The sequence below is a fragment of the Peromyscus leucopus genome, chromosome 3 (assembly GCF_004664715.2).
Source record: "Peromyscus leucopus breed LL Stock chromosome 3, UCI_PerLeu_2.1, whole genome shotgun sequence".
Taxonomy (NCBI): domain Eukaryota; kingdom Metazoa; phylum Chordata; class Mammalia; order Rodentia; family Cricetidae; genus Peromyscus; species Peromyscus leucopus.
In genome coordinates, this window is record NC_051065.1 from 62,541,661 (window position 1) to 62,565,012 (window position 23,352).

At 41.3% G+C, this 23,352-nt stretch overlaps 1 protein-coding gene across 15 annotated transcripts in view; it reads right to left on the minus strand.

Moving 5' to 3' along the window:
- Positions 1 to 23,293, minus strand: part of Kmt2c (lysine methyltransferase 2C) — a 231,185-nt gene extending 207,892 nt beyond the window's left edge. For 13 of the 15 annotated variants that reach the window (XM_028879492.2, XM_028879494.2, XM_028879493.2 and 10 more), the window contains exon 1: positions 22,966 to 23,259. In XM_028879492.2, the coding sequence (XP_028735325.1) occupies positions 22,966 to 23,126 (161 nt within the window). In that variant the 5' untranslated portion in view covers positions 23,127 to 23,259. Of the gene's footprint in view, positions 1 to 22,965 lie in introns of all 15 variants that reach the window. The other 2 variants (XM_028879484.2, XM_028879491.1) reach the window with 2 other exon arrangements.
- Between the last annotated feature and the right edge of the window lie 59 nt (positions 23,294 to 23,352).

Consider the following 23,352-nt stretch of genomic DNA (forward strand, 5'->3'; position numbering starts at 1 on the left):
GGGGTAGATTATGGAACATTATCTTTCCAGCATGGCACAGCAGTTGTACTCACATCAGCTGTGTTAACTGAACAAGACATGCAGAAGACTGGGGCCCGGTCAACACCCTGCCACAGAGGTAAGAAAAGTGCATGATGTACACCCCTGTCCAGTGGTCAATAGTTAATAGCTGCTTGGGGGCAAGGGAGGGGTGTTAGAAAGACTTTCTTTAGTGGTATAGCTCTACATTCACTCTCTTGTAAACAACTCTAATGAGCTACTAAAAAAAAGATATGAAAGTGAAGAGGGACTAATTAGGAAGAAGGTGGGGAAAAGTACAATGAGAAAAAAGGGGATAGTGAGTATATATGCTCAAAATGTTATATAGATGAAAATGTGAATGAAATTGGGCATGGTGGCACACACCTTTAACCCAGCACTAGAGAGGCAGAGGCAGGTGGATCTCTGTGACTTTGAGTCCAGTCTGGTCTATATAGTGAGTTCCAGGTCAGCCAGGACTACACAGAGAAGGCCTGCTATCCGATACTAAACCAAACCCACCATAAATGCCAAGGCATACTCTTACCACTGGGCTATCTCTGCTGCCCCCCAACCCCACCCCACCCAAAAATATTTTGAGTCAGGTTCTCGTTTCCCAAACTGGCCTTGAACTAACTCATTATGTAGTGCAGGCTAGTCACAAACATATGGTCCTCCTGCTTCCACCTCTGCTCTTCCAGAGGACCTGGTTTCAATTTCCAGCACCCTCAACAGCTCATAATTGTCTGTAACTCCGATCCCAGAGAATCCAACAGCCTCTTCTTGCCTCCAGGGACACCAGGGGAGCATGTGGTACACAGACATATATTCAGGCAATAAGACATTCAAACAAATCACCTATACACATGAAAATAAAATAAAAATGTTGGAATCAAGAGGTGTGGCAGTGCACACTTTAAAACCAGCACTCTGGAGGCAGAGGCAGGCAGATCTCTGTTAGTTCAAGGCCAGCAGGGTCTATAAAGTAAATTCCAGACCTGCCAGGGCTACACAGTGAGACCCTATCATAAAAAAAAAAGAAAAAGAAAAACAGAAAAAGCAAGTTTACACAAACAAGTAAATAAATGAGAAAATTAAATCACAATATAATCCTAAATTGAGCTCACCCTTTAAAAAAGGAAAACACTATTTTAACTGAAGTTCAGATCATTCCATACTCTCACCGGTTATCCCCAGAGACCTTGAAGGAGGTAGCCAATATTTGACACCATCCTCTAAATAACAGGGTAGGGAAAAAAACCTACCCTGATCTGGATTAGGATCAGCAAATATTAGGATTGGGAAATACAATGAGATCACATAGACCTTTGATAAGAAACTCTGGTAATAAGGAAAGCCTAAACAATTCTCTTAAAACTATCAATAAATTCTTTGCTTTGATTATTTCCCAACAGCAGTAAGAGTCAGCAGTAAGATCACAAGACACTTGGTAGCACACAGATCACTAACAATGTCAGCCGTCTCAACAGCTCATGCCTATCCAGGAAGAAAAGGAGATAAGGAACTCAACAGAAAGGATGGGCAGGTAAGATGGCTCAGCAGGGACAGAAAGGCTTGCCATCAAGCCTTATGACCTATGTTCAATCCTTTCAACTCCCAGGAGCCACGTGATGGAAAAGAACCAACTCCCCCAGATGTCCTCTGACCACACAGGTCTTGTGCATACAGGGGCAAATAGGCATGCACACACTCAATAAAATAAATGCAAAAAATATATTATTTGTTGTTGTTTCCAGACAAGGTTTCTCTGTGTAACAGCCCTGGCTGTCATCGAACTTGCTCTGGAGACCAGGCTGGCCTCAAACTCACAGAGATCTGCCTGCATCTGCCTCCTGAGTGCTGGGATTAAAGGCATGTGCCACCATGTCCAGGGAGAAAAAAATATTTTAAAGAAAAAAAAAAAAAAAAAAAAAGCCAAGCATGGTGGTGCAGGCCTTTAATCCCATTACAAGCACATGGAGGTTAAAGCTGGCAGATCTCTGTGAGTTCAAGGACAGCCAGGGCTACATAAAGAGACTCGGTCTCAAAAAAAAGGGTGGGGGGAGAAGGGGAGACTAACTATAGGAGTAAAAAGGGCTAAAGACCCTAGTAAGTGGACAATATAGAAAATACATAAGCAAAATAAGAGCAATGCAGTCAAAAGATAAAAAAGGGAACAAAAGATAAATAAGCCAACTTGTGGGAGAAATCTACACTTCACCAACCTTTTTAAAAGGCAACCACAAAACATACCCAAAATCTTTCTAATTACTAGCATAGTGTTGAAAATGCGGTCACCATGTAGAAGCTCACCATCTGATAAGGGTCCTAGTCTACTTCAGAGTGTCTGTTCCAGGTCTCAATACACTGGAGCACACAGCTTTTGAAAGTGCATTCCTTTAAGTCACATTTTTAGAATTTTATTATCATTGTGTATGTGCGTAATGTGTGTCTGTGTGGAGTTGGTTCTTTCCTTCCACCTTTATGTGGATTCCAGAGATCAAACTTAGGTTTCCAGGCTTAAATCACTAGACAAGTACCTTTCCACAGAGCCATCTCAATAACCCCTTTGATATTTTATTATTATTATTATTATTATTATTATTATTATTATTATTATTTGGGGGGAAGGGTGGGTGGTGTGTGTATGATGTGTGAGTTTACATGCCACGAGCATGTGTGGTCAGAGAAAACATCCAAGAATCAGTTTGTTTCTTAAACACTATGGGTTCCTGTTGGGGAATATTACTTTAAAGTGTTACTTTTGTTTATGTTGCATTTGTTTAACTCTAGGAAGCTGTGTTCCTTTACCTGTCTAAAACATCTGATGGTCTAATAAAGAACTGAATGGCCAATAGCAAGGCAGGAGAAAGGATAGGCAGGGCTGGCAGGCAGAGAGGATAAATAGAGGAAGAAGGAAAGAGGGCAGAGAACTTCAGGGGCCAGCCACCCAGCTACACAGCCAGAGATGGAGTAAAGAAAGAAAAGGTATACAGGAATAGAGAAAGATAAAAGCCCTGAAGCCAAAGATAGAATAATTTAAAGTTAAGAAGAAAAGCTGGCTGCTTAATGGAGGATGGAAAAAACATGTTTGTTATTATGGAAAAGCATGCTAGTTTTTGATGTATAAAGATGGCTGGAGCTAAAAAAAGAAAAGAAAAGAAAGTTGACAATTTTAGACTAAAAAAAAAAAAAGAGTGGTGTTGAGATTTTGAACATCACCCAGACAAGTCATCAAAATCCTTATAAAAAAAAGAAAGAAAGAAAGAAAGAAAGGAAGGAAGGAAGGAAGGAAGGAAGGAAGGAAGGAAGGAAGGAAGGAAGGAAGGAAGAAAAGCTGGCAAGCTGGGCAGCAGTGGCACAGGCCTTTAACCCCAGGGCTCAGGAGGCAGAGCCAGGTGAATCTCTGAGTTTGAGGCCTGTCTACAAAGCAGGTTCCAGGACAGGCACCAAAACTACATGGAGAAACCCCGTCTCAAAAAAAAAGAAAGAGAGAGAGAGAGAGAGAGAGAGAGAGAGAGAGAGAGAAAAGAAAAGCTGACAAGAACAAATCAAACTAAGGCATTTATAAATAAGAATAAGCCTCTGTCTGTGATTTATTTGGGAGCTAGATGGCGGGCCCCTCTAAGAGTAAAAGAACCAAAAGAGGAAGAGTGAAAAAACCAACAACAGGTTCCAAGGATCAAACACCAATTGTCAGGAACAAGCACTTTTACCCAATGAACCATCTTCTCACCTGTATATATATATATATATCCCAAGACAGGGTCTCACTATGTAGGCCTGGTTGCCTGGAACTCACTATGTAGAACAGACTGACCTGAAACTCAGAAGATCTTTGCCTTTGCCTCCTGAATGCTGGGATTACAGGTATGCACCACTATGCCCGGCTAAGTATGTTCTTAATTACATTTAAGGTTCTGATGTTTGTGAAATTTTACTTAATAAATTTTAAGTACCTCATCTCTATTCACTTTCAATATGCTTTCCTGGATACAACAGTAAAACATACTATGGATATCCATCACCCACAGTCTTTTGAAATAGGGTTAACACTTATAAAAGAATGTCTTCCTTTGAGCATCATCTACTGAGTGTTTTCCTAGGGGGGAAAAAAGTAATAACACTTTGAGGAAAAGCAACCTCCATCACCCGTACATCCAACATGTATCTCATTCAGAACACTGATTTTAGAGGAAATTTTCTTACTCCGAGGGCTATGAGGCCTTTCAAAGTCTTTGGAAATGCTTGGAGAAGGATCACTGACCCCTCTCCCTTGAACTGTAGAAAAGGTATATACCTAGATTATTTATACATTCTTCCTTGGAAAGAGATGATATACCAAGGAGACCTGTAACCCAAAAAACAATAGGAGTCAAATTAACTGAACACAAACTGTGGTGACAAGATTCAAATCAAGCAATTTTTTTCTCTAAGCCTGTTGCTCTACTCTGGCCTATTCAAGGCTAATAAACAGATGGATTGCTTACTGTATATCAGTCACTGTCCTAATTACATACCACAATTCCAATCCTATGACAGGTGCTACTATTATTCTACTTAGCAGATAAAACAATTGAAACACAAAGAAGTCATTTGGCCAAGATCAACACAGAATATCTGTCTGAAAAATGTAAAGCTTCTCAAAGCAAAATGTGGCCATCTGCTTGTATACACACTTCCTACTTTTACTAACTAATGTTCTTTCTACTTAATGCTCACCTTAATGAGAGAGAATAATCAAGTGACTATAATCAAAAATTCATCTTCACACACACAGTGACTCAAATTTGTAAACCTAGCATACACTAAGTTCCACACCAATCTGAGCATAGTAAGATCCTACCTAAAAGTTTATTAATTAATTTTTTTAAAAGTTCATCTTTGCTAGTCCGACAACTACTAATACATAAAACTAAAATAATTTTGTTGGTGGTGCTGTCATTTTTAAAGTGCTGGGGATTAAACACAGGGCCTTTCACATGCTAGGCAAACACTAGCACTGAGCTAAATTCCCAGCCCATTAGATAGATAGATAGATAGATAGATAGATAGATAGATAGATAGATAGATAGATATTCAGCTTGGGATTTCTCCAATCCCCAGCTCTACTGCCCATTACTAAGAATAAAACCAACATGAATGCAAGGCAAATACTGTATCACTGAGCTATCTCTTCTGCCCCTTAAATTTTTTTTTTTTTTTTCTATTTTGAGGCAGGTTTCCCAAACTGGCCTTGAACTCACTGTAATACAGGCTAGTCATGAATGTGTATGGTCCTCCTGCTTCCATCTCTCAAGTCCCTGGGAGTTGAGGCCTTTATCAGTCTTTTGAAGTAGGACAATACTAAATTGAGCCTGGCAATGATGGCACATGCCTTTAATCACAACACTGGGAAGGTAGGGGAAGGTTTGAGTTTGAGGCCAGCCTGGTTACAGAGGAATTCCAGGACAGCCAGGGGGCTACAAAGAGAAACCCTGTCTGAAAAAAACAACTACAACAAAAAAAAAGAATAGTCTAGATTGGTTTGGGTTTTTTTAAATTAAGCATCTAGATGGGTACACACACCTTTAATCCCAGCACTGGATGGCAGATTAAGGGAGATTGTAAATTCAATCCAGCCTGGCCTACAGATCAAGTTCCAGGACAGCCAAGGTTACAGAGAAAATCTGTCTTGAAAACTCAAAAATGAATAAGTTAATTAACTTAATTAAACATCTAGTAAGTCTACAGAACTAACTGCACTAAGTAGGTTTAATAAATAAACAAGATTCATAAGACAAACAAGTATAATTTCTATATACTAGCAAAACTTTATGAATTTTTCTTCTTTTCTTTTTTTGGTTTTTCAGGACAAGGTTTCTCCGTGTTTTTTTTGGTTCTCGCTCTGTAGACCAGGCTGGCCTTGAACTCACAGATCCACCTGGCTCTGCTTCCCGAGTGCAGGGATTAAAGGCATGTGCCACTGCCAGCTGCCCAGCTCACTTTATGAATTTTAAAAAGAATAAGAAGCTGGGCATGGTGGCAAACAATTTTAGTCCCAGTGTTCCAGAGGTAGAGGATAGTAGATCTCTTTGAGTTGGAGGTCAGCCTGAGACCAGGTTACTTACTACCATAGTAAGTTTCAAGATAGCCATTGTTATGTAGACACCCTGTCTCAAAAAAAGAAAAGAAAAGAAAAGAAAAGAAAAGAAAGAAAAAAGAAAGAAAGAAAGAAAGAAAGAAAGAAAGAAAGAAAGAAAGAAAGAAAGAAAGAAAGAAAGAAAGAAAGAAGAAAGAAAGAAAGAAAGAAAGAAGAGAGAGGGGAGGGAGGGAGGGAGGGAGGGAGGGAGGGAGGGAGGGAGGGAGGAAGGAAGGAAGGAAGGAAGGAAGGAAGGAAGGAAGGAAGGAAGGAAAGAAAGAAAGAAAGAAAGAAAGAAAGAAAGAAAGAAAGAAAGAAAGAAAGAAAGAAAGAAAGAAAGAAAGAAAGAAAGAAAGAAAGAGAGAGAGAAAGCCTTCAGAGGGCTGGAGAAATGGCTCAGTGGTTAAGAGTGGCTGCTCTTCCAGAGGACCAGGGTTTGTGATCCCCAGCATCTACAGGCAACTCCCAATTGTCTATAACTCCATTTCCAGGAGACACCTTCTGGCCTCCACAACTATCAGGCAGGTACATGGTGCAGAGATATACAGGCAGGAAAAATACTCATGCACATGAAATAAAATAATTTTTTTTAAAAAAAATAGTACAAGAATTGAACCTGAAAAATTATAAGAAATTTAAAATTATTTACACTGTGTTGGGGACATAAAGCATTTATGTAGCAATCAATCCTGAGGCCCTGGTTATAATCCCCAGCACCATCTCTTTTAAAAAAAAAGAGAGAGAAGAGCCACATACAATGAGGGCCAACCCAGTGGTGCACCCCTTTAATCCCGGCAGAGCAAGGCATGCAGAACTCTATGCTTTCAAGACCAGCCAGGGTTACATAGTGACCAAAAAAACAAAAACAAAAAACAAACAAATGAAAACTCTTTTTGTTTGTTTATTCTGTTTTTCAAGGCAGGGTTTCTCTGTGTAGTTCTCCATATCCTAGGGTTTCTCTGTGTGGTTTTCCATATCCTGGAACTCACGCAGTGTAAACCAGGCTGGCCTCGAACTCAGAGATCCACCTGCCTTTAGGCGTGTGCCACCACTGCCCCACATGAAAACTATTTCTAACAGAGGTGACACCTGGGGGAGAAGCGGTTATCACATTCTTCCAATGGTATAGCAGCTGATAAACTGCCCATAGCCAAAAATAAGGCCCCCACCCACAGTCCTGCCAGCAGTTCTGATTACTTTTTGTTGCCCCAGGACATGGAATAGAAAGAGGATTTCTTAAGAAGGTGAACAGGAAAAGGGAATGAGGGGTGAAATTAACCAGAAGTCATTTATATACATGTATGACGCTGTTGGGGGGCGGGGGGAAGACACGACAAAAGTTACTTTAATTGAGAGGCTTTTTTTTTCTGTGCTAGAATCAAGGCAAGCCCCCCATACCTGCTAAGCAAAGACCCCTCAATGAGCATCAGAATCACGAGTTGTGGTTTTACTGCCTCTACCGAGGTTGCTTTCCTAACACACAGGTTTCTCCTGTTTAACACTGTCAATGGCTCCATACTGTCCATGGCAAAAAAAAATATGAAGGCCCCAATTTGCTTTCTTCCTCCTCCTTCCACAAGCAGGAGTTTATTTAAAAGCCAAGGCCATGGTTAGATATACATGTCCTTGCAACTACAGCAGTGTCTTCACCTGTAAAACTGGGTCTCACAATTCTGTCCTAAGTGGTTAAGTATCAAATGAGGTGACTTCCAGAAAACACAAGTACATGGTACCAGCCAAGTACCAGCTTCTCACTTGCACACATGTACCTTACCTGGTTCTCTTTCAGCAATGTATTTTCATTCAAGACTTCCTAAAGCCAGGTATAGTAGTAGGTCATGTCTGTAGTCCCAGCATTCTAGAAGATGAGTCAGGAGAATTGCCTCAAGTTCCAGGCCAGGCTGGGCTACAGTGTGAGACCCAGAAATAAGTAGCACACAACAGCACTCAGGAAGCTGAGGCAGATGCTTCTCTGTGAGCTGCAGTCCAGCCTAGTCTACATTGTTAGTTCCAAGACAGCCAAGGCTACATAGAAAAAGACCCTCTCTCAAAGGGGGGAAAAAAAGAAAGGAAGGAAAAAGGGAAGTAAAAAAGTAAGGAAGGAAGGAATTAAAAGTGCAGAAGTCATATGGCTCAGCAGTTAAGAGCAAAGCTGCTTTCTCCAAGAGTCTTGTGAATCATTTTGCATTAACTGGCACTGAACTTCCACAGTATGAGGAAGATCAGGAATTTTATCATATACTGCCTCTCCTAGTATACAGTACTTCTTAGTTGACTTTGCCCATTATCTTCCCAGGGTGATTAACAAAACAAAGCAAGTGGGGGGGTGGGCTGGGGGAAGGGGAGAGGGCCAGGAGGGGGGAGAACAAGGGAATCCGTGGCTGATATGTAGAACTGAATGGTATTGTAAAATAAAAAAGGGAAAAAAATTTAAAAAAAAAAAAAAAGCAAGTAAACTCAGCCGAGAGTAACACATATGCTTCAGGAACATACTTAGGAAAAATAAGAAAAGCAGCACAGAAGCCCTGCCTGGCCTGGGGTCACTATGTAGAACAGACTACCCTCAAACTTGCAGCAATCCTCCTCCCACTTTTGCCTCTGGAGTGCTGGGAATACAGACCAGTGGCACCACACTAGGGGGTGGATCTCAGTCACCTATATTTTCGCTATAATACACAGCAATTATAATATTTAACCCTTTCCTTCCATGTTGGGGGGAGGGAGGACATGAATCTCAATAATAGTCAAAACCAAGGTTTACAAGATGGCTCAGCAGAAAAAAGCACTTGCTGCCAAGCCTGATGACATGAGTTTGATACTTGGGACTCACATGGTGGAAGGAAAGAACCAATGCCCACAGGTTGGTTCCTGTCCTACCACACACATGCTGTAGAACACATACATCAAGACATGCACAATAAATAAAATTGCCAGGCAGTGATGTTGACCACCTTTAATCCCAGCACTCAGGAGACAGGCAAATGGATCTCTGAGAGTTCCAGGACAGTCAGGACTATATTGAGAAACCCTGTCTCAAAAAAAATCAAAATAATAAATAAATAAATAAATAAATAAATAAATAAATAAATAAATAAATATACACACATTAAATAGATAATTTATTGCAGTTCTGGCTTCTCTTAAGCTGTCCTGGCCATGTCACCACTATAATTATATTCAAATTACATGTATGTATAAGTTGAAACATGGAACGCTTTTAAAATATTTTTCTAATGTATTTTTTATGTGTCAGTATTTTACCTTCATGTATGTATGTGTACCACATGCATGCCTGGTACTCATAAAGGTCAGAGAAGGACACTAGATACCATGGAGCTGGAGTTATGGATGGCTGTAAGCCACCCTGTCAGGGATAGTAATCAAATGGTGCACACAGATTTTTTTTGAGACAGTATTTCAATGTAGATCAGGCTGGCATTGAACTCAGAGATCCTCCTGCCTATACCTCCTGAGTGCCAGCCAGACCACAACACCCAGCCCAAGACGGCATTTTAAAGGGTAATATTGGTCTATGATCTCCTCCATTCTGCTTCACAGGACACAGATGTAATGACTGGAGCTCTAGGAGCCATCATGGAATCTTAATGCAGATGACATACCCTAGAAACACAAAGGAGGCAAATCACTGAGTGACTCTACAGTGCAAAGGTACCATACCAACTTATCTCCTATCCTGAAGAATTTGATGTGAAAGAGAAATACACACCCAGTCCAAGTCTGTATTATTCTAGAGTTTCTATTTTTTTTAAACATTTATTTATTTATGATGTATACAGTGAGTCTCATTGTAGATGGCTGTGAGTCATCATGTGGTTGCTGGGAATTGAACTCAGGACCTCTGGAAGAACAGCCAGTGCTCTTAACCTCTGAGCCATCTCTCCAGCCCCTAGAGTTTCTATTTTAAAAGGGGAGGCAGGTAGAAAGACAAATGGGAATGATGGCACACATCTTTAATCCCAGCACTCAGGTGGCAGGGACAGGTAGGTGGATCTCTGTGAGTTCAAGGTCACCCTTGTCTACAGAGGCAGGGATTGAGAGGAGGACCCAGTCCTTACACATCCTGTTGTTGGCAACAGAACCTAGGTCTCCCAACAAAGTACAAATGTTTCACTACATATAAGGTGTACTCACTCATAGGTGGATTCTAGATATAAAATAAAGAACAATCAGACTACAACCCATAGAACCATAGAGGCTATATATATAGCCTGGAGGTCCCTAGGACGACTGTGGCTTATAATAAATTTCAGTTTTACTCAACTATTGAAAAAAAATAGCCAAATGAATGGAAACACATGAACTATGAACCAAAGGCTGAGGGGCCCCCAGCTGGATCAGGCCCTCTGAATAGGTGAGACAGTTGATTGGCTTGATCAGTTTGGGAGGCAACTAGGCAGTGGGACCAAGTCCTATGCTCATTGCATGAGTTGGCTGTTTGAAACCTGGAGCTTATGCAGGGACACTTGGCTCAGTCTGGGAGGAAGGGACTGGACCTGCCTGGTCTGAGTCTACCAGGTTGATCGCAGTCCTCGGGGGAGGACTTGTCCTGGAGGAGGTGGGAATGGAGGGTAGGCTGGGGGTAAGGGGAGGGGGTGGGAGGGGGGAGAACAGGGGAACCCATGGCTGATATGTAGAACTGAATGGTATTGTAAAATAATATATATATAAAAAGAAGTACATAAGTCAAACTTTTTTGGGCATTCATAATTCTTTTATCTACTAGGTATTATCTAGTTACAGACCAATCTATAGTCATATAACTACATTTGAAAGGAGGCAGTTTGAGACACTCTCTCCAGTATCCAAGGCTAGCCTCCCACATACTCAATCAAGGATGACCTTGAACTTGGGATTCACCTGCCTCCATCTCCCCCAGGATTGAGATAACAGGCACTGTGGATCAAACACAGGACTTCATGCATGTTAGGCAAGCACTCTATTAACCAACCTACATCACAGTCTTGATAACAGCATTATTTAAATATTAAACTCCTCAATAATAATCCATCTCTATATCAAAACACCTTAGAGAAAGAAGGGCCAAAGGTAGCAGGAAGCCTCATTTAACTATACCAGTAAAAGAATCTTGAAAACAGTAGTTATCATTTATATGATGCATACTATGTTCTTAAGAGTTCCTTAACTTATAAACTCATCTCCTTTCATTATTATTATTATTATTATTATTATTATTATTTGGTTTTGACAGGGTTTCCCTGTAGCTTTTGAGTCTGTCCTGGACTAGCTCTGTAGACCAGGCTGGCCTCGAACTCACAGAGATCCGCCTGGCTCTGCCTCCCCATTATTTTTAATGACATTTGTGTGTATACTTTTTTATTTGTATGTATGTGTGTGTACATCCCAAGGTGCATGTGTAGAGGTTTCTTCCCTTTTTACCAGACCCAGACTTGGTGCTAAGCACTTTTACCAACTGAGCCATCTTACTAGCCTAGTGTTCATTATCACTATTATTTGTTGCTTCAAACACACCACCATATTTATTCATGATTTCGCAATCTTGGCTGGGTTCAGTGGGGTGGCACCTCTGCTACTCTTACCAGTGGTTGCTTTTGTGCTCCACTCAACCAAAAAGTCAACTAGGACTTGAACCCTGCTGAGACTCAGGAATAGAACCTATGCCGCCTCTCCACAGACTCTTCCAGCTCCTAGCACTGCAATCACTTAAGACTCCCAAAGCCCAGCCAGGTGGTGGTTGCCCACACCTTTAATCCCAGCACTCAGGAGGCAGAGGCCAACTTGGTCCACAGACCTTGTTCCAGTACAGCCACCACTACAGAGAAAATCCCGTCTTGGAAAAAAGGGAAAAAAAAAATTCTTAAAATACAAAAGAGAAAGCTGCACCCAAACCTAGTCAGTGTCATTACTGCTGCCAAACGGGACTAGACAAGACATACAGACTGACTTAAGTAAGTACAGCCCAATGAGGGTCCTGAAAACAGCAGACACCATCTCTTCCTTTAGTACTATACAGCTAACACCTTGATGTGTACATAACCCCCACATACTTTAAGGCCTCTGTGTCTAGACAAGTTAAATATTCTTTTTTGTATGTTTGTTTCTCAAGACAGGATTTCTCTATTTAACAGCCCTGGTTGTCCTGGAACCAGGCTGGCCTAAGCTTACAGAGATCCACCTGCCTCTGTCCAAGTGCTAGGACTAAAGGAATGAGCTACCACACTCAGCTCAGATTAAATATTCTTGAAAGTTTCACCTAGCCTTGGTGGTACTACACACCTTTAATCTCAGTGCTAAGGAAGCAAAAGCAAGGAAATCTCTATGAGTTTGAGACCAGCCTGCTCTACATACTGAGTTCCAGGACAGCCAGGTTTACATAGACCTTGTCAATAATAATAATAATAATAATAATAATAATAATGCCTCACCTAATTTCAATATGCAATGATGATAAATACATGAGTCTGATAGGAGAAAAACATGGCCACCCTAACCAAAAACCTCAACTCTGGTAGCACTGTCTAATTATGAAGCCTTAAGATTTTATGTGGTAATTTTTGTACATAATTTGATACTTATATCAAATATGAAATATATTAGAATCTCAAAGCTATGTGCTGAGATGTAGCTCAATGCCACAGTGCTTGTCTAGCATGAAATAATGCTCAGGGTTCAATCTGTAGCATAGGAAAAAAAATCCCAAATATCAGGAAACAGAAGAAATTTTTTTTGCCATATTTTTTGCTAGGCTCCACTAAAGAATGTGATTAAGAACAAAACCATATGGACTACAATGACAATCAACTACTTTACTTCTAATGTAATAGGTTACAGTTAAACTCAGAAAACAAACATTACCAAATATGAAATATGTAAGAAATGGAGCCAGCAAGATGGCTCAGCACATAAAGGTGCTTGCAGCTCAGGCTTGAGTTCAGTTCCCAGAACACATGTAAAGGCAGAGAAAAAACATCTTCACAAAGTTGTCTTCTGCTTTCCACATGCATACCATGCATAAGGATGGCTAGATGCAAAAGCATGTCTGCCCAGACATCATCAGACATGCATGTACACAGACACACACAGACACACACACACACACACACACACACAAATAATTAAAGTTTAAAAAGAAAAAGATGTTCTGAGCATGGTGGTGCAGACCTTCAATCCCAGCACTCTGGAGGCAGAGGCTCAAGGCCAGCCTAGTCTACATAGTGAGTTTCAGGGCTACACAGTGAGACCCTGTCTAAAAGAAAAAAAAAGAAAGAAAAACAAAAGAAAATGGTAGAAAATAATGGGGAGTGAACATGATCAAAATACATCATTATCAAACTTGAAAAAATAAATTTAAAAGAATTATCTCTTGCAGGACCTTAAACACACTAGATAAACTTTCTTTTACTGGCCTACATCCTTAGTACAAGAAATCATTTAATACTACCTTGTAAGTCTCATTTAGAAAAGCTTATTAAAATCCTGATCAGAGTTACATTAAAAAATTCCACAATACTGACATTTATAGGTTTGGGTAATGAAAAATTTTAAAATCATTTTGTCATAACATTACTATACACAGAGCTTTCCTAGGGAGTTACTGTCCTTTGTAATGAAAAAATTTCAGTAAAAATCCTGCTTTGAAGGCCGGGCGGTGGTGGCCCACGCCTTTAATCCCAGCACTCAGGAGGCAGAGCCAGGCGGATCTCTGTGAGTTCGAGGCCAGCCTGGGCTACCAAGTGAGTTCCAGGAAAAGGCACAAAGCTACACAGAGAAACCCTGTCTCGAGAAAAAAAAAAAAAAAAAAAAAAAAAATCCTGCTTTGAGCCTGACCTGATGGGCACATGCCTTTAATTCCAGCATTTGGAAGGCAGATGCAAGTGGATGGATTTCTATGAGTTCTAGACCACCCTGTCACAGCAAGTTCCACCCCAGCCAGAGATAGTAAGTTTCTGGGGGATGGAAATAGACCCTGCCTCAACACTCATACAAACATATCACACACTAAATAAATGAAATTTAAAAGTATTAGTCACTGACTTTTCATATCACACACTAGATAAATAAATGTTTAAAAATAATAGTTACTGGGCTTCAGAGATGGCTCACAGGTTAAGAGCACCAACTGCTCTTCCAGAGGTCCTGAGTTCAATTCCCAGCACCCACATGGTGACTCACAGCCATCTGTAATGAGATCTGACACCCTCTTCTGTACACAGAATAAATAAATAAATCTTTAAAAAAAATTAGTAATAGTTACTGACTTTTCCCCAATTTCTATTTCTTACATGTAATATAAGGACTATTGTAATATAGTATTTTAAAGTATTAACCTTTGCCAGGCATGTGGCTCATACCTTTAATCCCAGCACTGGGTAGGCAGAGGCAGTAATATAGTATTTTAAAGTATTAACCTTTGCCAGGCATGTGGCTCATACCTTTAATCCCAGCACTGGGTAGGCAGAGGCAGTAAATTCAAGGCCATTAGGGGCTATATAGTGAGACCCTATCTCAAAAGCAAAACAAATTAACTTTTTTTAAATTCAGGAAGTACATTACAAAGTATATACAGCCTTCCAAATAATTTTCTATATACAAAATCAACACAAGTTTTAGCATGTGTACTTTTTATAGGATAAAGTCAAGATTAAACTTATAACTTTGCAACTTCTGAAAATATTTTCCTTAAGCCTACAATGTTCACACGGATCTATCTCTGTCCTGATAAAAACTGCACAGTAGCAGTCAGAGGTGTAGTTCAAGTGGTTAAGAACTTACCTCGAATGTGTGGGGAGGCCCTGGGTACATCCCCAGCAGGAGAAGAGAAACTGCAAAGCAGACTACTGCTTGTAAGCAGGTCCCGGTAAGTCTTTAATTACCTATTCTGAGGCATCCCAAATCCCATTCCTACATCCCTAGACACTTCTTTAGCATCTCTATCCTCTAGCTATATATGCCAGAAACTTTTGCTCCCCTCTTCTGCAATGATTAGGCTCCTTCCTTCCCTGCCACATCTCCAGTCATCTTCCCTTTGCCTTACCTATGTATGACATTACAGCAGCAGCAGCAGCAGCACATTATCTCTGCCTGTAGGTAGCTTGTCTCTTCATACTTCTTATCATGGTGGTTTTCTAAAATAACCTCATTAAATTACAGGTGGATCTCTGTGAATTCCAGGTCTGCCTGGTCTACACAGAGTTCCAGACTAGCCAGGGCTGTAAAATAACACTTAGGGGGTAGAAAAAGGATTGGGAATTCGGGACCAGGCGTAGACTCTCTAGGAGATCATCTCAAAACAACATGACCAAAAACACAGCAACAACCAAATAAATGATTTGGTTGTTTTTACAACACTTTTTTCTCCCAAAGCCTTAAGAGTCAGCTATCATTCAGGATTTGACTATGAGTCTGTAACCCATTTAAAATGCCTAAAAGTTGATAACCCTCACTACAGGATAGAGACCAAGTTCACTAATCCAAGAGCCACTATAGCTTGATCCCACTCCCTCTGCCTCCACGCTCCACCAGGAAAACACGCTAACTTCCCTCTGAAATAACTGTATTCCCTCTGCTCTCCCAAACACACTCCTTCTTATCACTCTACTTGGCTAAACCTCACCAACCCTTCAGGGTTTAATTTAAATACTACTTCTGGTAAACCTTCCAGGACTCCACTTGGCTGGTGACTCTTCTCTTGCAGAGTTGACTCTTCATGATATTCAGCATGTTCTGTATGTGAGTAAGATGTGCCAAAGGGAAAAAAATGTCAACAAAGCCAGATGTGGTAGAACATGCCTGTAATGGGGTAGGACATGCCTAGAAGTTGGGGAGGCAGAAGCAGGAGGCACATGACAACTTCAGCCTAGTCTACATGTCAAATTCCAAGCCAATAACCTACACATAGTGAGATTCTGTCTAAAAACAACAAAAAAGTGAGCAGAGGGTCAACAAGATGTCTCAACCAGTAAAGGTGCTTGCCTCAAAGCCTGGCCACCTGAATTTGATCCCAAGTCCAACATGGTGGAAGGAGAGAACCAATTCCTGTAATTGTTGTGCTCTGGTGTGTGTGTGTGTGTGTGTGTGTGTGTGTGTGTGTGTGTGTGTGTGTGGTGGGTCTACACAGGAATATATACATACAAATTAATTAAATGTTAACCCACAAGGAAAAAATGTCTTAATTATTTTAAAAAGTAAACAGAGCAGCTGAAGAGTTGGCTCAGCAGTTAAGAACACTTGTTGCTCTGCAGAGGAACAGTTTTTTTTGCCAGCATCCACATAGTAGCTCACAACAATCTATTAACTCCAGTTCAAGGGGATCTGACACCTTCTTCTGACCTCTTCAGGCACAGGCATGCACATGGTACAGACATACATGCAATCAAAACACTCATCCACATAAAATAAAAATAAATCTAAAAAATGTTTTACTACAGAAGTAAACAGAAAGCCTAAGTCATCTCAAACTGTGTTTTATATAGCTCCTGCTATCATCCAGCAGCAGCAGCAGAAGCAAAGTGAAACATCTTTTACGTGAGGCCTTTTCTAACATATTAAAGCGGAAAAGAGCTGTGTCGTTCCTGTTTCTCTAAAGTTGTGCTCTGAAGTCTCTCATATTCTGCAAGAGGTCAAAACTTCCAATTCTAGGCTATAGTGATGGTCCATATTGACAGAACATGCTTCTCTTGCAGGGAACCCACACCCATAATGGTGGATCACAACTGTCTATAACTCTAGATCCAAGGTACGAGGAGCAGCCTTCTGGCCTCTGCATGCACCAGGTACTCACATACTGCATATACATACCTGTAAGCACTCATACAAATACAAAATAAAAATAAGCCAGGAGTAGTGGTTCATGCCTTTAGTCCAGGACCTCAGAAGTCAGATCTCAGTGAGTTCAAACCCAGCTTGGTCTATACAGTGAGTTTCAGGCCAGCCAGGACTACACAGTGAAATCCTGGCTCAAAAGATTAATTTAAAGTAAAAATAAATCTCTGAAAAATAACTTCTAAATTCAAGACTTTTTTCTACTAAATATTTCATAACCACAGGCACACATCGGTATGCAAGGCCATTATAAAAAAGAAATCATGCCCATTTTACGGGATAATTTTTTACAACTTGTCTTAACAATAAGTTCTGAAAATAGTTACTGGGTATAAATATGATAAAGAAACTTTTATGCTAAAACCAACAGATAAAAACAACACAGCAGTAGCCGGGCGGTGGTGCACGCCTTTAATCCCAGCACTTGGGATGCAGATGCAGGTGGATCTCTGTGAGTTCAAGGCCAGCCTGGGCTACAGAGTGAGTTCTAGGGCAGGCTCCAAAGCTACACAGAGGAAACCCTGTCTTGAAAAAACAAAAAACAAAAAGTCAAAAATTCTATCTATCAAGGGCACCTCACATTTCTCCACCAGAAATGAAGGAACTCTAGTTAAAACTTTTAAAAACTCTAGTTTTTAAAAGGATGTTGTTTGTTTTAAGACAAGGTTTCACTGTGTAGCTCTAGTTGGCCTGGAACTTTGTTATGTAGACCACACTGGTCTACAACTCAGAGATATACCAACTTCTGCCTCCCAAGTGCTAGGATCAAAGGTTTATACCACAACCAGCTAAAGATATGTGTATGAGTATTTGCTATATATATATATGTATGTGTCCCCAACATAGGTGTGGGAACCAAATCCGGGTGCTCTGGAAAAGCAAAAAGTACTCTTAACCACAGAGCATTCTCTCCAACCCAATCTAGTGGTTTTTTTTTTTTTTTGTTTTTTTTTTTTTTGTTTTTTTTTTTTTGTTTTTTTTTTTGCTTTGGCTTCCCCACCATTACAGACTGTACCTTCAACTCTGAGCTAGGATAATCAATCTCTCTCTCTCTCTCTCTCTCTCTCTCTCTCTCTCTCTCTCTCTCTCTCTCTCTGGTTTTTCGAGACAGGGTTTCACTGTGTAGTTTTGTGCCTTTCCTGGAACTCACTTGGTAGCCCAGGCTGGCCTCAAACTCACAGAGATCCACCTGCCTCTGCCGAGTGCTGGGATTAAAGGCGTGGGCCACCACCACCCGGCTCTTTTTTTTTTTTTTTTTTTTTTTTTTAAGATTTATTTATTATGTATACAGAAAAGAGTGCCAGATCTCATTACAGATGGTTGTGAGCCACCATGTGAGTGCTGGGAATTGAACTCAGGACCTCTGGAAGAGCAGCCAGTGCTCTTAACCTCTGAGCCATCTCTCCAGCCCTCTAGTGTTCTTTATTATAGCTAAAAACTGACCATATTTATTTTGGATGTCAATGAAGTTCCATGAAAGTTCCTTAGTTATAAGCTTATATTGACTTAAAGGATATAAGGGCTGGACAGCCACTATCTGATCAGAAAAACCTGTAGCCCAGAGAATAACCTGAAGTTTTGCAAAACAGAAAGCAGGTAAGGCAACAGAGTATTATACACAGTCCTGTAATCAGTTTGTAACTCTGCAAACTGACTACAAATCTTGCATCAAATTATTAAGTGAGTAGCAGGAAAAATATAATAAATCATTTTAAGAATGAGAAATTAAACTATATAATACTTCTAAATTTGCATAGAAATCCATGTTTATCAACTTAACAAGCAATGTGAAATTATGAAACTAAAAACATCATAATCTCAAATATTAGAAATTCCTAGGAATAAACCAACAGGACAATAGTAAACTACAGCACAGACAAGTTAAAACAACCTCTCCTAACAGGAAAGAGTGACTAACAGTTCCAGAACCAGTTTTCAATTAAATTAAGACATTTTAGTGCCTGCCATGGACCAGAGATCAGTAGATAGATAGATAGATAGATAGATGGATGGATGGATGGATGGATGGATGGATGGATGGATGGATGGATGGATGGATAGATAGATAGATAGATAGATAGATAGATAGATAGATAGATAGATGATACATTGATTAGATAGATTAGAAAGATACTGTATGTAAGATATATATATATATATATCCCCATTTATCTGCTATCTTTAAAAGTATTAAGAATTGTTTGCTCAGCGTAGCTGTGCATAAAAATTCAAATTCTAGGCCAGCCTAGGCTACATATTGAGTTCAAGGTCAGCCTGGGATACATAATAGGCCTTATCTCAAAAAAATAAGAAAGAAAAGAGAGGGAGGAAAAAAGGGAGGGGAGGAAAGCAAGAAAAAGAAAAAGAATTTCTGTCATAAATATTACATACCTGTATTATCTCAAAAGGCATAAATAGTGATGGGGAGGGACTTTCTTTTAAACTGTATATACAGTAATGAAGAACAGTTGCCTATCAGTTATTTCAAGCTGGCAGGTATGAGAAATTTTGTTACAGAGTCTTACAACAAAGTAACAACAGTAACCAGCTGCACTGCAATTTTTGCTGATCCCTTGTAAGACACCATCCATTGTTCCTGATGTTTCTGTAACAATAACACTCAAGTTGTCTCTCCAATAACAGTAATTGCCCTCTGAAAAGTGATTTAGGGCATAGAGCTGACACAGTATCTGAGAAATCCTGTCCCTGCCACCTGCTGCTTCAACATTGCCTGTTCACCACTTGCCATCCCTGACATCAACTTTGATGACATAACAAATGTGGTAGAAAACTTCCTGGCTTCCCACTAAAGCTAGGAGTTAGTAGTTAACATTTAATCCCAGAACTCCACGAGCCTTATCTTACTCCATTTAATCCCAGCCAACCTAGTCTACACGGTTGTTTGCAGGCCCACAGTGAAACCCTTATTTTAAAAAAAAACTTGAGGAAAACTTTCCTAACAGTGACAGAATTATAGACCTCTGGCATATACAATGCTCCAGCAGGGGCTGTTTTACCAGGATGCAACACTGGTGCCTCAGGTAAAGAATATGAGCACTCAGAATAACTAAAATAGAGTCTTTATAGTTAAGGAGAAATTTCAGACAAATGTAAATTTCATTATGTGTTACACTTGACATTTGTACAACAGGAAATTCCTGTGTATATATCTACTTCTAAAATTCTGCCTCAAAAAGAGTCCTTCAGTTAAAAATATTTGCTTTTAGGTAGTTAACATAATTTTAATATAATTTTAGTTAATGTAAAACCCATTAACTACATAGCCTATGCCTTTTAAATAAAACAAAAATTGAGCTAGCTAAAACTATAATACACTTGATTTATTTACTTAATTATTAAAAATTCAAACACAAAAAATTCAAACACAATAATTGGCAGGGCATGGTTATCTTCTTTCAATTCAAAAACAAATTCAAAATGCATTCTCTGTTATAATCAAACTATTGTCATAAAGCCTTATTTCTACCTTGGCTGTAAGTTAGTGGTCAACACTGATAATATTAAAACCTTATTTTTAAAATTTTAAAACCTATATTTCATAAAAAATATTTAACTTTCAAGGGATATGGTGAGGCATGTTTTTTATTCCAGGACTAGGGAGGCAGAGGCAGGCAGATCTCTGTGAGTTCAAGGCCACTCTAATTTAGATAGTGTCAGGTCAGCCAAAGCTACACAGTGACCCTGTCTCAACCAACCAACCAACCAACCAAGCAACTAAGCAAGGCTATTAACTTTCATTTCTTCAGTGCACTGTTTGCAATTCCACATTATTTATCTACTGAAAACCTTAATCACATTTGTTACGCATCGGTTTCACTTTCAGGGTCTTCACTAACTACAGGGTCTTTTCCAAATGGATGCAGAGATACACAATCAAAAATCTCTTTACTTTCCATTTCACACATTAGTTTCCATTTACATGTTTCAAAAACAATTAGAAATTCCACTCCCTTTAAAAGATCCCTAATTTTAAAAAATTTAAAAGTTGGAAGCCAGTTACCACTACATTTTACTACCTTGTGAAGAATCACCTTTGCTGACCTAAGCATTTCCCAAAGTTTTGTTAGGCTGTGCTGTCATTCTTTAGCAAACCCTTTAACTTCTCAAAAGGCCACACTTCTCTCCATTAGTAATAGTACTAAGAATTAAAATAATTAAAGTGGCAATAACCTGCCTTCCAGTTCAGAGGAGTTTCACTAACACCACTGAGTTGCACTAATACAACTAAGCTCATGTTAACAGGGAGGAACAATGTGTGTGCATGTGTGCATGGCCCAAACACTGCAAAAAACGAGCACTTGTATGTCTACTCTTTCTAAAAGGAAGAATTTAAATACAAATATAAAACACAGTAATCTCAAATTAATGTAAGATGTAAATGTTTTTCTTTTTCTTTTTTCCAGACAGGGTTTGTCTGTGTAGCCCTGGCTGTCCTGGAACTGCTCTGCAGACCAGGCTGGCCTTGAACTCCGAGATCCACCTGCCTCTGCCTCTTGAGTGCTGGGATTAAAGGCGTGCGCTACCTCGGACCTTCTTATGCGATATGTTTTTCAAACTGCAAATGGGAAGGAATCGAATTAAAACTCTAACATGGTTTAAACCCGTGGTGCTTTTTAAAACGGTGTGTGTTTTAAACCGACCAAGTCCAAAGTTACTTAAGGCTCCACATACCTTCTCTAAGTTTCAGTCCAGGGAGACATAATGGTTATTTTATGCAAGACCTCACCACATACAATGTAACAGACAAACTCTTAACTTTGTATCACAAAGAACCTAATGTAATAATGTATCCATCCTCTAAACAGTGTTGCTCTCAAGATTTCTCACAACTAGGTAGGAACTAGCAGGCAATAAAATATGGAGGCGACTGAAGGCCCTGGAACATTTCGTAGTGGAAGGATAGCAAACCTCAAAAAAGGTACATTGGGTCAAGACCTTAATGGGTTCCCGAAGCCCAGGCGGCTATGCCTCAGTTAATACTACTATTTTTCCTGCACAACAAATGGATGCACGTAAAGCCAAGAAATAAGCCTATCCGTAAATGTGCTGGCTTCTCCCTTCCAGTGCCAGCGCACCCTTCCACCGCCACCAGTTCAATGAGAATATCATACAATGAAATGAGTAAGCAACACACGCCATTCTGCAACTTTGAAAGAAGGTCACCGATCTTCCGCAGCACCCAGAGGACCCACAATAGCTGGGCAACTAACTCACTGGCACTAAAACGGGTTCCCTAATTTTTCAGGCAAAAGTTGCCAAATAACCACTTGGTAAAGACAACACTTCTTGGCCAGTTCATCCACCGAGCACAGTCCTCACGTACGCTCAAAAACAATCGAAAGCCATTCCCTGCCCAAAGTTACTAGGCGAGCGACGATTAAAGCTGTCTTCTCCGCGACACAAAGTGCTCCGGGCCGTCAGCGCCGCGGAACCCGGCCGCGTCCCCGAAACTCCTCCGGCTTGCTCACACCTGGGCCCGTGCGATCCCAAGCGCCGGCTGCGGAGCCGGGCGGTGCGGTTCGGGGGGGTTGGGGGATGGGGAGGACAGGCTCGAATGGCTTCCTAATGTATCATTAAGGGGCAAAAGCACCGGTCGGGGAGCAAGAAAAGTTAAAGGAGCCGCGAGCTGACAAAGAGCGCCGGCCGCCGCACCGGGACCACCCGGCCGCGGCGGCGTTTGACAGCTCGGTCCCTGGCGCCCACAGCTTTGTGGCTCCAAGCGGCCGGGCCGGGCAGCGAGCTGGGCGTGCTCGGCGGGGCGTGTGCGGACGCCGGGCTAGGCCCTGGGGAAGCCGCCGGGCGGTTCTCCCAGAAGCGAGGCCGAACTCCAAAGTAAAGTGCGCGGCGCGGCCGGCGGGACCTGCGCGGGCGCCGCCGAACCGGGCCGCGCCTGGGCCGCCCCGCCCCCACCGGGCCGGGGGCCCTGACAGCTCCGGGCCGCGCCGCCGCTGGCCGCCCGCCTGGCTCCCTCGCGCTCAACTTACTTCTTTCTGGCTCTCTGGAAAGGGGAAGCGCCATCTTTGCGAGGCCGGCCCCGAGGTCTTTTGTCTGCGGCTGCGGGGCTCGGGGCCGGGGCTCCGGGCTCCTCGGGGGGTGCTGGCGGCGGCTGCTGCTGCTCCGCGCTCCGGTCCTCCTCCGACGACATCCTAGTCACCAGGAAAGACACATGGATCCCGGTCCTCCTCCTGGGGGGCTCCTCCCGCCGCAGCGGCCGCCGCCGCCGCCGCTGCTGCTGCTCGAGTTGCTCCTCCCCGGCTCAGCCTCTCGCATTTCCCGCAGCCCCGGGAGCAGCAGCAGCAGCAGCAGCAGCAGGTACCGGGAGAGGCGGCAACATGGAGCTAGCAGGACACGCACTCACACACATCGGCGCG